The sequence below is a fragment of the Callorhinus ursinus genome, unplaced genomic scaffold (assembly GCF_003265705.2).
Source record: "Callorhinus ursinus isolate GAN/ISIS: 27379988/994484 unplaced genomic scaffold, GSC_fseal_2.0 scaffold10, whole genome shotgun sequence".
Lineage (NCBI taxonomy): Eukaryota > Metazoa > Chordata > Mammalia > Carnivora > Otariidae > Callorhinus > Callorhinus ursinus.
This window is the reverse complement of record NW_027397072.1, coordinates 76,278,425-76,291,338: the sequence shown is the minus strand read 5'-3', so window position 1 is coordinate 76,291,338 and position 12,914 is coordinate 76,278,425. Positions and strand designations below refer to the sequence as shown.

Sequence of the window (12,914 nt, the reverse complement as noted above, 5' to 3'; positions counted from 1 at the left end):
TCCCTGTTTAAAACACTTCAGTGGATTCCCAGCGCTCCTGGAATAATGGTAGCCACAGCCTTGCTACTCAAAGTGTGACCCTGAAGCTTGTTAGAAATGCAGAATCTTGGTTCCCATCCCAGACCTAGTGCATCTGAATTTGCATTTTAACAAGATCTCCTCCATTAAAGTTTGAGAAGCCCTGTTCTTTGAGGCCCCAGGTGGTCTGGTCTTCTTTCTTCAACAGCCTCCTCCTGCTATACTTCTCCCCTTGCTCACTGAGTCTCACTGTGTTCCTGTCTCTCTGGCCTCCAGTAGGTCCCTCCAATGTCTCAGGCTCCTCCTCACCATAGGGCCTGGTACCTATACTTCCGGCAACCTGGGATGCTCTTCCCAATATCCTTTTGCTTTTGCCTGGCTAGTTCCTTCAGGCTTCAGCTCAACTGTTATTTTCTCAAAGAAGGCCTTCCTGACTCCTAAGACCAGGCCAGATCCCCTTATTATTCAGTTGCATAGCATCTTGTGCTTTTCTTTTAGAACACCCAAAGCAATTTGTAACTGTGTCTTTATTTGCATGGATATTTAATGAATGCGCATCTCTCTCCCTAGACCACAACTCTATGAAGATAGATACCCATGTCTGTTTTGCTCATCTTTGTATTCCTCAGAATCTAGTACAGTGCCTGGAATATTACAAGTACTTAATAAAATACATGTATCCCTGCCTTTGTTCATTCACATAACAGATATTTATTGTATACCTACTGTATGTCATCCTCTAGATGCTGGTTGTATATTAAAAAGGAAAACCACACAGTTTCTGCTCTCATTAAGGTCTAGTGGGGGGAAATAATCAAATAATCACAAATAAATATAACTTTACAACTGAGGTAAATACTATGAAGCAAAGGTACAGAATGCCATGAACGTTCAGGAAGGCTGGTCAGAGATATTTTACAACTGCTTCTATTCAATATAAAAAACATAAAATTCAACATGTATGTTCCTTTTTAGAATAGCTTTATTGAGGCTTAATTCACATAACATATGATTCATTCATTTAAACTATACCTGTCAATGGTGTCTAGCATATTCATAGAGTTGTACAATCATCACTACAAATTTTAGAATGTTTTCTTTTTTTTTTTAAGATTTTATTTATTTATTTATTTGAGAGAGAGCATGAGAGGCAGGAGGGTCAGAGGGAGAAGCAGACTCCCTGCTGAGCAGGGAGCCCGATGCGGGACTCGATCCCGGGACTCCAGGATCATGACCTGAGCCGAAGGCAGTCGCTTAACCAACTGCGCCACCCAGGCGCCCCCAAATTTTAGAATGTTTTCATTTCCCCTAGGAAACCCCTCTCCCCTTAGCCATCCCTCCCATCCTCCCCAGCCCCTCATCACTACTAATCTGTTTCCCAGCTCTATAAATTTGTCAATTCTGGACATTTCATGTAAATAAGATCATATAAAATATGATCTTTTGTGACTCGCTTCTTTCACTTAGCATAAAACTTTCAAAATTCATGCTGTAGCATTTATAAGTACCTCATTTCTTTTTATTGCTAAATAATATTCCCTTGTACCATGTATTTTTCTTAGCACAGCCAGAAACAGGATGTCATTCCACTGTATTTGCCATAGCCAAAGAAATTCAGTTTGTCATGTTTCTAGAAAAAGGTGACTGTAAGTAAATGTTGGCTGAGATTTACAAGGGTGGCAGCCGTGTTTAGAAAGCTTCTTTTCATGAGTGACTTTATTCACTCAAGTCTCTTAGTCTGTTTAGTATTCTGACTCACAAACGGAAGTGATTCTATTTTGGCATTCTTTCTCTCTTTCTCCTGCACTTAGTTCTTTGGTCTCTACTGACTTGCTGCGTTAAATTATGCAAGTTACTTAAACTCTGTTTATTTAACTCCTGCGTGCTCTGTAAAATAAGCCCAGTCCAGCCTGCTTGTTTGCCAAAGCTGTTTGGAGACAATTTTTCATATGATATGCATCATCAGCTCCCACAGAAGGCAAAAGGAATTTGATGTGTGGGGGTAGTCTGGGATCCAGTCCAAAATTAGTGCTCATCTGGAAGAAATATGGAAGCCTGATACTTGCTCACTGGCCTTTTAGTTGTACTCACTTACTGCCTTCCCTGTAAGGAACTTTGTAAATCTTTATCTCTTCTATGCATTTTCTATATAAGGTGAGATAAGCTTAAAAAAAAAAAGATGGTAATAGAAAAAGCCTTCTGACATCCTTTACTGGCCAACTGTGAACCAAAGAGAGTAATTTGTCTGACCTAGCTTTATGACCTACAGAAGGATTACCCATGATATTCAGAATTCTAATTTTTCCCCCTTGAGACTGTCCTTGCCAGACCCTGTCTTGGGATGTAAAATCCAATCAGATTAAAATGATCACTCATCTACTTATGCAGTGCTCTGTGCTGGGTGCTGAGGAGGTGGCAAAAAGAAAGAAAATGAATCCCTGGTTTCAAAGAGCTCACAATCTAATGGACAGATAAGAAGCAGTACATGAGGCAGAATGAACTAAGTGCCAAGAGGAGTAAAAACAAGAGGAGAGATTATTGCTAGGAGGGCTGACTGGAATGGTTACATGGAAAAGAGTAATTGAGCTGTGTCTTAGAGGACAGTTAGACTTTTTAAAGGGGATGTAGAAAATAGCAGGTAAACGTGCCAAATGGACTTCCCGGGGGTGTGTGAAGGGCAGCTGTAAAAAAATACACCTGCAAAAGGAGGACGGAGGCCTCGAATACTAGCCTAGGGAGTCTATCCTTGATAATTTAAGCAAAAGAAAGCCAACGAAGTGTTTGGCAGGGCGTACATCAAAAGTGCATCTCAGGACAGTTAACCTGGCAAGAGGGTAAATGATGGATTGGCAAGAGGAGAGACTTCAGTCTGGGAGACCAAACAGGTGGGGGCTGAGCCGAGTTAGAGAGAATGGATAGGAGGTGACCGTTAAGATACCCTCTGAGCTGTAGGTATGGCGAAGGCTAGGGGCGGACAGTCCAGGACAGAACTCCCTCGAGGTAGGGCCTGGGAGGAGTCCAAGTCATAGCCACACCCTTAGGTGACGCCAGACGGTCGGCTGCGCTTCCGATTGGCTATTCCGACCGCCAGTCCTAGGAGAAGGCGGTGCCCTGCCCCCCGCCCGCTCCCGGCTCGGAGCTGGGCTGGCGCCGGCGGAGAATCCCGAGAACCCCGCGGCAAGCGCGGCCAGGACCTCGGGCGCTGCAGCCGGGGGCCCGCAGCAGAGGTAGGCAGATGGAGAGGGCCCGGAGCTGAGGGGCGATCCCAGCCGCTCAGATGCCGGGATCCCCGCCCCCTCGAGAGCGCGCCGTCCCGGGGGGCTCGCCGGGCGGTGGTTGGGGGCGGAGGGCAGAGCCGGCGGGCGGGGACCGGGACGGTGGAGCGCGTTGGCGCGGGATGGAGCGGGACTCGCCCCCGCGCCTCCGGCCGCAGCTCCGATACTCGGTGTCGCCCCACTCGCTGCCCCCAGGTCTGGGGTCTCGGCCGGAGGCGGTGGCCGGCGGCTTCTCGCCCCTTGCTCTCCGGTGACATTTTGTTTGAAAATGCGGGCCCCGGGTGTGTGGCGCGGCGCAGGCGGTCCTTGGGGGGGAGCAGACGGCAGTCCCGCGTTCCCGCGCCCGGTGGCCAGCGCAGCTAGGGATGCTGTGGCTCGGCCTCGGCTTCCTGGGAAACGCGCTGTGATCTCGGGGGTGAAACTTCTCAAAACTTGAAAGAACCATTTTCTGCCCCTCGAGTTGCCGGAATGTCAAAGTGCCCTTAGGTGACATACCGTGAGACTGCGCTGGCCCTGAGGTTATTAGACGACTTTTTAAAAAGACGGAACATTTGAGCCATCGATTTTGATGTGCGAAACTGTGGAAAGAGCAAGTCGAACGATTTACGCGTAAAAGCTTTGGTGCTGTGCTACCTGCAGGTCACTACTTTCTTTGTGAAAATGCCTGTCGCAAACCTCGACCGCACAGCGGTGTGTGTGTGTCCCCGAGGAGCTGTGGAGTGGGGAGCACGGCTGCTCGGGGCAGTGCCACCGAAGGGCGGGCTTAGTCCAAGTGGGGCTGGTTGGTGGTCAGGAGGCTTCTTAAACAAGGCATGCCTCAGTGTGGTCAAGAAAGAGATCCTTTCTGATTTAGGAAAGAAATACACACTTACCTGGCCAAGTTAACCCGTGCCGTAAGAGGAGAGAATTAAAGAATGTGAGTGGCTAACACTGAGCTTCATCAGGATAAGCCTAAATAGATGATTTTTTTTTCTTTTTCTTTCTCTTTTGGGATTTGGAAGAGAAACAGGAAGTCAGAGATTCGGAGAAAGGAGCATTCACTCCATAACTGTAAACAGTTTATTTTGTGTCAGTAAATATTTCCCAAAGTCATTGGGGGGGGGGTATTTGGTAAACCAAGACTTTTCCTCTCCACTGCAGTGAAGACACATTACTTTTAAATTCAAAATCTAGAAATGATATTTATTTAGCAAATGGTTATAACTCCCAAAGCCATACAGTTATGTTCTATAAAATCAGTGGTAATGGAAGATGATAGTGGATGTTGTTCAAAGTTAGAATCTTTACTCAAGATGGTGTATTAACACAACAGTTACTTTATACTAACCGAAATAACGGAATGAAATGAGGAAATCAGGTGTCTAGACCTCTGGGGGACCATGAGCCAACCAATCTGTAGTTTTGAATTTTTTAAGGTTATGACCCTATTAATAGGGAATGCAGACATTAGAGGCCAATTTAATAATATTCTTAAGGTTTTTCTACTTCATTGTAAAATATATAATGAGCATAACTAAAGATATGAATAGGTATGTTTAACTTAGGGTTTATTTATTGTGTCGTTTTCATAGCAAAGTAGTCTTGGTAAGATATATGTATGAACTTGCCATATTTGAGGTTAAAACATTTCCCTCTAAATCATTTGAGTTAATGGTGGAATTCTTGGCAGGGATAACTACCAACAATGGATCATTAAATTTGTAAATATTGACCTACTATACATCCATGTAAACTGTTACTTTCTTTAAAAAAATTTTTTTTATTTTTTAATTTTGGAGTAGGGAAGATCTTTCTAAAGTATAAAACAAAGCCCAGAGTCCATGAAGAAAATGATTGTTACACTTTACCACATATTTAAATAAAATTTGTTCTTTGTATATATCACAAACAAGTTTTAAAAGACAACAGATATGTGGGGAACAATTGTGTAAATAAATGTGTGAGAAGAATATTTGTCTCTGCATTACTTTTTTAAAAAATTATTTATTTTTATTTGAGTATAGTTGACGCACAATGTTACATTAGTTTCAGGTGTACACCATAGTGGTTCTACAGTTCTATACAACTGTTACTTTTTCTTGACTCATTTGTAAATAAATGCTCTTTTTAAAATTGAGGTATAATTCACGAACCATAAAATTTACCCTTTAAAGTTTACAGATCAGTGGCTGTTAGTATATTCACGAGGTTGTGCAACCATCAGCACTATCTAATTCTGGAATAATTTTGATCATTCTAAAAAGAAACCCCAAACTCATTAGCTGTTGATCACCATTGCCCTCTCTTCACAGCCTTGGCAGCCACTAACTTACTTTGTCTCTTTGATTTACCTATTTCATGTAAATGGAATCATACTATATGTCGCCTTTTATGTCAGGCTTCTTTTATTTGGCATCTAGGATAATTGTCACGCATGTATTAGTACTTTATTCTTTTTTTGTGGTTGAATAATATTCCAACATACCAATATACCACATTTTATTTATCCATTCATCTGATGACGGACACTTGGATTGTTTCCACTTTTTGGCTATTTGAAAAATGTTTTTATGAACAATTTATGTACAAGTTTTGGTGTAGACTTAACGTATTCCATTCTCTTGAGTATATAGTTAGCATTGGAGTTGCTGGGTCATATGGTAACTTTATGTTAAAACTTTTGAGGAACTGTTAATCTATTTTCCAAAGCAGCTATACCATTTTTACATTCCCAGTAGCAAATTATGAGGCTTCTGATTTCTCCACATCCTCACCCACACTTGTTATTACATGTCTTTCTTATCATAATCATCCTATTTGGTGTGCAGTAATTGTCATGATTTTAATTTGCCTTTTCCCTTATAGCTAATGATGTTGAGCATCTTTTCACATGCTATTGGCCATTTGTATATCTTCCTTAGAGAAATGTCTATTTCGATCCTTTGCCTACTTTTTAATTATTTTGTTTTTTATTGTTGATTGTAAGAGTTCTTTATATATTCTGGTTAAAAGTTTCTTAGATATATGATTTGCAAATATTTTTCTCCCTTCTGTGTGTTATCTTTCCATTTTCTTGATGGTGTCCTTTGAAACAAAAGTTCTTAATTTTGATTAAGTCCAATTTATCTATTTTCTTTTTGATTACTTATGCTTTGGATGTCAAATCCAAGAAACTGTTGCCTAATCTAAGGTCACAAAGATTTACCCCTGTCTTTTGTTCTAAGAGTTTTTGGAGCTTTGGTTCTTACATTTAGTTCTTTGATCCATTTTGAGTTAGTTTTTGTATCTGTTGTGATGGAGGGGGTCCAAATTCATTCTCTTGCATGTGGATATCCAGTTGTCTAGCACCAATGTTGAAAAGATTATCCTTTTCCCATTGAACATTTTTGGCACCCTTGTCAAAAATCAATTGACTATAAATGTGAGGTCTTATTTTTGGACTCTTGCTTTTATTCTGTTGATCATATGTCTATCTTTATGGCAATACCATACAGTTTTAACTACTTTAGCTTTGTAGTAATTTTTGAAATTGGGACATACGAGTCTCAATATTGTTTTGACTATTTTGGATCCCTTGAATTTCCATCAGAATTTCGGATCAACCTGCCAATTTTTACCAAAAAATGCCATTGGAATTTTGAGAGGGATTGAATTGAATGTATGTGTACATTTGCAAGTATTGGCATCTGCACAATATTAAGTATTCCAATGCATGAACGTGGATATCTTTCATTTACTTAGGTCTTCTTTAATTTCTTTCAATGATGTTTTGTAGTTTTCAGAGTACAAGTCTTAACACTTCTTTTGTTAAATTTATTCCTATTTAGTTATTTTTGATGCTGTTGTATGTGGAATATATTCTTGATTTCATTTTTGAATTTTTTTCTTGGTAATGCATAGAAAAACAATTGATATAATTGATTGTATTTTGATCTGGCTTCCTGAAACCTTGCTGAACTCAAGTAGTTCTAATAGCTTTTTTGTGAATTCTTTAGAATGTTCTATGTCCAAGATCATGACATCTGAAAGAAATAATTTAGTTTTCTTTTTCTTTCTTTTTCTTTTTTTTAATTGACTATCTAGTATATGCCAGGCCCAGAGATAGATTTAGTTTTCCAACTGGATTCTTTTTATTTTATTTTCTGGCCCTGGCTAGAACCTCTAGTATGATGTTGGCTAGAAATGTCAAAAGCAGACATCCTTGTCTTATTCCTGGTCTTTGGCAGATCAGTCATTTATCATTAAGTTTGATGTTAGCTGTGGGCTTTTTGTAGGTGCTTTTTGTCAGGCTGAAGAAGTTCCCTTCTATTACTAGCTTATGGACTGTTTTATCCTGAAAGGGTGTTGAATTTTGTCAAATGTTTTTCTCTGCATTGAATGAAATGATTATGTGGTTTTTGTCTACTATTATATTAATATGGTTCACTGTATTGATTGATTTTCATTTGTTGAAAAATATCTGCCTTTATGTTATTTTTTTAAACTGTAGAGATTTTACAGTAGAATGGAGAGCAAAAATTCACCAACATGAATTAAACTCTTGTTTAACAGTATCAGTACATTTCTGTGCAAAGATACAAATGATTCAAGACTTTTTTTTAAGATTTTATTTATTTATTTGACACAGAGAGAGAGCACACAAGCAGGCAGAGCATCAGGCAGAGGGAGAGGGAGAAGCAGACTCCCCACTGAGCAGGGAGCCCAATGTGGGACTTGATCCCAGAACCCTGGGATCATGATCTGAGCTGAAGACAGACACTTAACTGACTGAGCCACCCAGGCGCCCCTCAAACAATTCAACACTTAATGACATCTCTTTCAGGACCGATTTTTATTTTATAATATTTCATTCATATTTTCTTTCTGTGTCCACTCGAAAGCTAAGGAGGAAAGAAATGAAGTCGCGGAATTGAGAAAAAGTTTGTGACTGACAGTTTGTGCATTATCTATTCCTAAATGTGAGGAATGATAAAAGTCATTAAGCCTTCTAAGGCTGATATCCTTAGAAGAGACTCAGAATACAATGGTGTGAACCTTCTATAAAACCAAAAAAATGAAAAGAGAATGATTTCCAGTTTTACCCTTATAAGTTTCCCTGAAATTATGGCTAGAATTTAGGAGCATCTGGAGGCTTTGAGATGGTTGGTGGTCTTAATAAAGTTGTAGCCTTTGTAGAACAACTCTACTTTTATTTATTTCTAAATTTTTGAATGATAATGTCAGTATTAATGTGAAAATTGGTTTAAGCACAAAACAATATTTATACTAGGAAAATAATCTTTCGTGGGTTTTTAGCAACACCAAGTTTTTTAAAAACTTGTATAGGTTTAGGAAGGGCTATATTACACTAAATACTGAGAAAATCAACTTGGTTAATATGTGAGGGACACATATTTTTGGAAAACAAAAGAATGATACACTTCAGCTGCAGATCTATCCTGGGGTTCTCAGAGTTTTGCTGTCACATATATGCCAAGACCAGGGCTTAGCTCCTTATGGAAATCCATTCGTAATGCAAATTTTATCTGTTCAAAGCTAGGGCAATTCGGATATATATCATCAAGTCATTTATTCAAATGGCACGATGAAACATTAACATTTAAAACAACGTTTATGAATCCCAGAACCAGAAACAATGAAGTTATAGTTTTTTGCACTTTAGAATTTCAAAACCAGTTCCCCTGCCTCCTGGCTTCCCTCTTAAAAGGGCTTTTCCCTGAGATTTATCTCCTCCAAAAGGAAACATTAATGTCATGGGAAACACCGATTTACTTAATGTAGGTGATTCCAAATTTTATATTTATATCTTTTCTTGCAACAGAAAATAAATTATACAAATATGTCCAATGTCATAATACTTTGCCCAGTTAAATATGCCGAAGGATTTTTAGCTCGAAAGAGAGCTTGGACCAAAACAAATTTAGGGTGATGGTAAGTAATAATTATAATGTAAATCTAACTTAAAATTGTAGGTCTAGTAATGAAGTTTCTTAGGTTATTCTATCATGCTACCAACTGAATCAAATTTAGATAGTCTTGTAAATTTAGGAGTGTGGTAAAATTATGAACTGAAAGTTTAAAAAAATGTTTTATCTGTTGGGCAGAGCTAAAATAATACCAGTAGTCTCTGTTTGGGTGGTGCTATTATTCTGTCCAAAGTGCTGTTAAAAATAGCAGTATTTAATTTGTTCCTCACAATATACTCAGGAGAAATGATGGTTTGTTATAATCAGTGTCCTGCTTTTTCAAGATTGGGTAAACGGAGACATGGAAAGGATATGTTGTACAGAAAGGATGAATAATAAACACATTGGGCCTCCAACCCTGGCCTCCTGTCTCCCACTAAGTTTTTTCCATGAGCTATTCAGCCAGTTCTGAAATTTATCTGAGAATTTATAAAATTTGTATGTGGATAGCATTAGATGGTAACTAGAATGTGTACATGGGATGATGTAATGAATTATCTTGAATGCTGATGGGTATTATGTTGTTTGAATGCTTTCTTTTCTAGAATAAATATGGCAGAGCTTTGTGAGACAGAAGGACCAGTAGATTGGAAAGAACGATGTGTAGCTCTGGAGTCCCAGCTCATGAAATTTAGAGTTCAAGCAAGCAAGATAAGAGAGCTCTTAGCAGAGAAGGTAAGCTTTTCTCTCCAACCTTTGTTATCAAACATCAGCTGTTTGGGGCATATTTCACTTACATTAAGTAATCTCAGTACTTTTGGGGGTAAACATTTTTAAAATCAAGAACATAATGTAACTTTTTGTCAGGTCTTTGAAGCTATTTTTGGCATACTCTTTTGCCAATTTTAGAGTGAATAGCATTTCTTTGCCAATGCTAGTGGAATATGTAAGAATTGTGTGTATTTGATGAATGTAGAGTTCATTCATTCCAGAGAGAAAAGCTATGGTTTATTTGATTTTACTAGAGGTGTGTGACAGCATATTAATTTACTAAATGTTTGGGGAAATCATGTTTAAAGTGATTATAGAAGAATATTCCCTATTGATAGTAAAACATGTTTATACTGTTTTTGAAAGTATGCATCCATTTAGGAATTTGTATTGACTAACTGTATATCACTAAACTATAGTCTGGGCTAGAATTGAGTTTAATATAATTATATGCTTCTCTTAATAGTTCTAGTCATATAATTAAAATTTCATCTATGTCATAGGAATTTTTTTCATATATGTGTGTAAAACCCATGGATTAATTCATTCATTTGTTCATTCATTCAACAAATATTCCCTGAGGGCTTATTTTGTGCCACTCTTCTTAATGCTACAGTTATATCTGTGAACAAGAAAACCCATACTCCTGTTAGCAGGGAACCTGGATTCTAGACCTGTACTGTCCAATATAGCAAACACTAGCCACAAGCGACTATTGAGCATTTGAAATGAGACTAGTACAAATTGAGATATGTTGCAAATGTAAAATACACCTCAATTTCAAAGATTTAGTATGAAAAAAAGAATGTAAAATATCTTAGCAATAATTTTCATGTTGATCACATGCTGAAATAACATTTTGGATATTAGATTAAATAGAGAATACTGGGGTGCCTGGGTGGCTTAGTCGGTTAAGCTGCTGCCTTCAGCCTAGGTCATGATCCCAGGGTCCTGGGATCAAGCCCCGCATCCTCCTTCTCCCTCTCCTCCCCACTTGTGCTCTCTCTTGCTATCTCTCTCTGTCAAATAAATATAAAATCTTAAAAAAAAAATACTAAGATTAATTACATCTATTTCTTTTTACTTTTTAAATATGGTTACTAGAAAATTTTAAATTACATATGTAACTCACACTGTATTTCTTTTTTAAAAGAATTATTTATTTATTTAATTTTAAAAAAATTATTTAAAAAATTTTAATTTCAGGGTAGTTAACATACAGTGCTGTATTAGTTTCAGGTGTAAAATATAGTGATCCAACAGTTCTACATGTTAGTGCTCATCAAAGAAAAGTGCACTCCTGGGGCGCCTGGGTGGCTCAGTCGGTTAAGCAGCTGCCTTAGGCTCAGGTCATGATCCCAGGGTCCTGGGATCAAGCCCCACATCGGGCGCCCTGCTCAGCGGGGAGCCTGCTTCTCCCTCTCCCACTCCACCTGCTTGTGTTCCTTCTCTTGCTGTCTCTCTCTCTGTCAAATAAATAAATAAAATATTAAAAAAAAAAGAAAAGTGCACTCCTAATCCCCTTCACCTATTTCACCATCCCCCAAACAAACATCTGTTTGTTCTCTATGGTTAAGAGTTGGTTTTTCGTTTGTCTCTTTTTTTTCTTTGTTCATTTGTCTTGTTTCTTAAATTCCACATATGAGTGAGATCATATGGTATTTGTTTTTCTCTGGCTTATTTCACTTAGCATTATTCTCTCTAGATCTATCCAGGTTGTTGCAAATGGCAAGATTTCATTCTTTTTTATGGTTGAATAATATTCCATTATATATGGAATGTATATATATATAAATCACATCTTCTTTATCCATACTTCAGCTGCTTCCATAGTTTGGCTATAATGCTGCAGCAAACATAGGGATTCATATATCCCTTCGAATTAGTGTTTTCATATTCTTTGGGTAAATACCCAGTAGTGCAGTTACAGGATCAGAGGCTCATTCTATTTTTAATTCTTTGAGGAACCTCCATTCTGTTTTCCACAGTGGTCATACCAGTTGCATTTCCATCAACAGTGCATGAGGATTCCTTTTTCTCCCCATCCTTGCCAACACTTGTTTCTTATGATTTTGGTTTTAGCCATACTGACAGGATGACTTGCATTATATTTCTATTGGACAGTGCTGTCTAGATGGATAGATAAATGGTATTGTCATTCATAACTGATCAGAAGAAGTTACAGGTGGTTTCTCAAGCACTTGTCTGCATAATCCTTTGGGATGGAGACTGGTACACACATCACATCTTCAAAAAAGATTTTTAATCTTCCATTGATAAGTGAGACTCTCTCTCTTTTTTAAAGATTTTATTTTTAAGTAATCTCTACACCCAATATGGGGCTCAAACTGACAACCCCAAGATCAAGAGTCCCATGTTCCATGGACTGAGCGAGCCAGGTGTCCTGCTAGCTGAGAATCTCCTAGTACAGAAGTATTCTAATAAAATCCAGGAAAACATCATTCAGTTTATTTTTTAAAATTAAAAATTTTTCTTAAGGAGGTTCCAATGCAGGGCTTGAACTCATGACCCTGAGATCAAGATCTGAATGGAGATCAAGAGTCAGACGCTTAACCAACTGAGCCACCCAGGGGCCCTAAACATCATTCAGTTTAAACTTTCATATATATCATCTTAAATTTTTGTGCTATAACATCTTTTAGGTGGAAAGATTAAAATTATTCTATTCACTTTGGGTCAAAGGATGACCTAGTAATAAGCTTTGTGGAATAAATCCCCAATATCAATTGGCTTTTGTTTATCACCATTAGAATAAAAGTTACGATCTGAAAAAAAAAAATCCCAGTTTGAATATCTCCTAAATTGAGGAAGCTTATTCTAACTCAAAGTTAGTGACTCATGCTTAGTCTTTTGCTCCTCTCTCTATAAAAATCATTTCCCAGACTGTGCTGATTTATCTAGTATTTTCCACAATCGCAGCCAGTCCATACAATGATTTTATTAA

At 38.2% G+C, this 12,914-nt stretch overlaps 1 protein-coding gene across 5 annotated transcripts in view; it reads left to right on the top strand.

Annotated features, from left to right (window-relative positions):
• Positions 1–3,138: 3,138 nt before the first annotated feature.
• The window catches only part of PLEKHH2 (pleckstrin homology, MyTH4 and FERM domain containing H2), a 103,999-nt gene continuing 94,223 nt past the window's right edge, over positions 3,139–12,914 (top strand). For all 5 annotated transcript variants that reach the window (XR_012379836.1, XR_012379837.1, XM_073897787.1 and 2 more), the window contains exons 1-2: positions 3,139–3,245; positions 9,784–9,913. Coding sequence is in view for 3 of the 5 variants with exons in the window: in XM_073897787.1 (XP_073753888.1) it covers positions 9,791–9,913 (123 nt within the window). In the remaining 2 variants the exon portion in view is untranslated. The remainder of the gene's footprint in view (positions 3,246–9,783; positions 9,914–12,914) is intronic.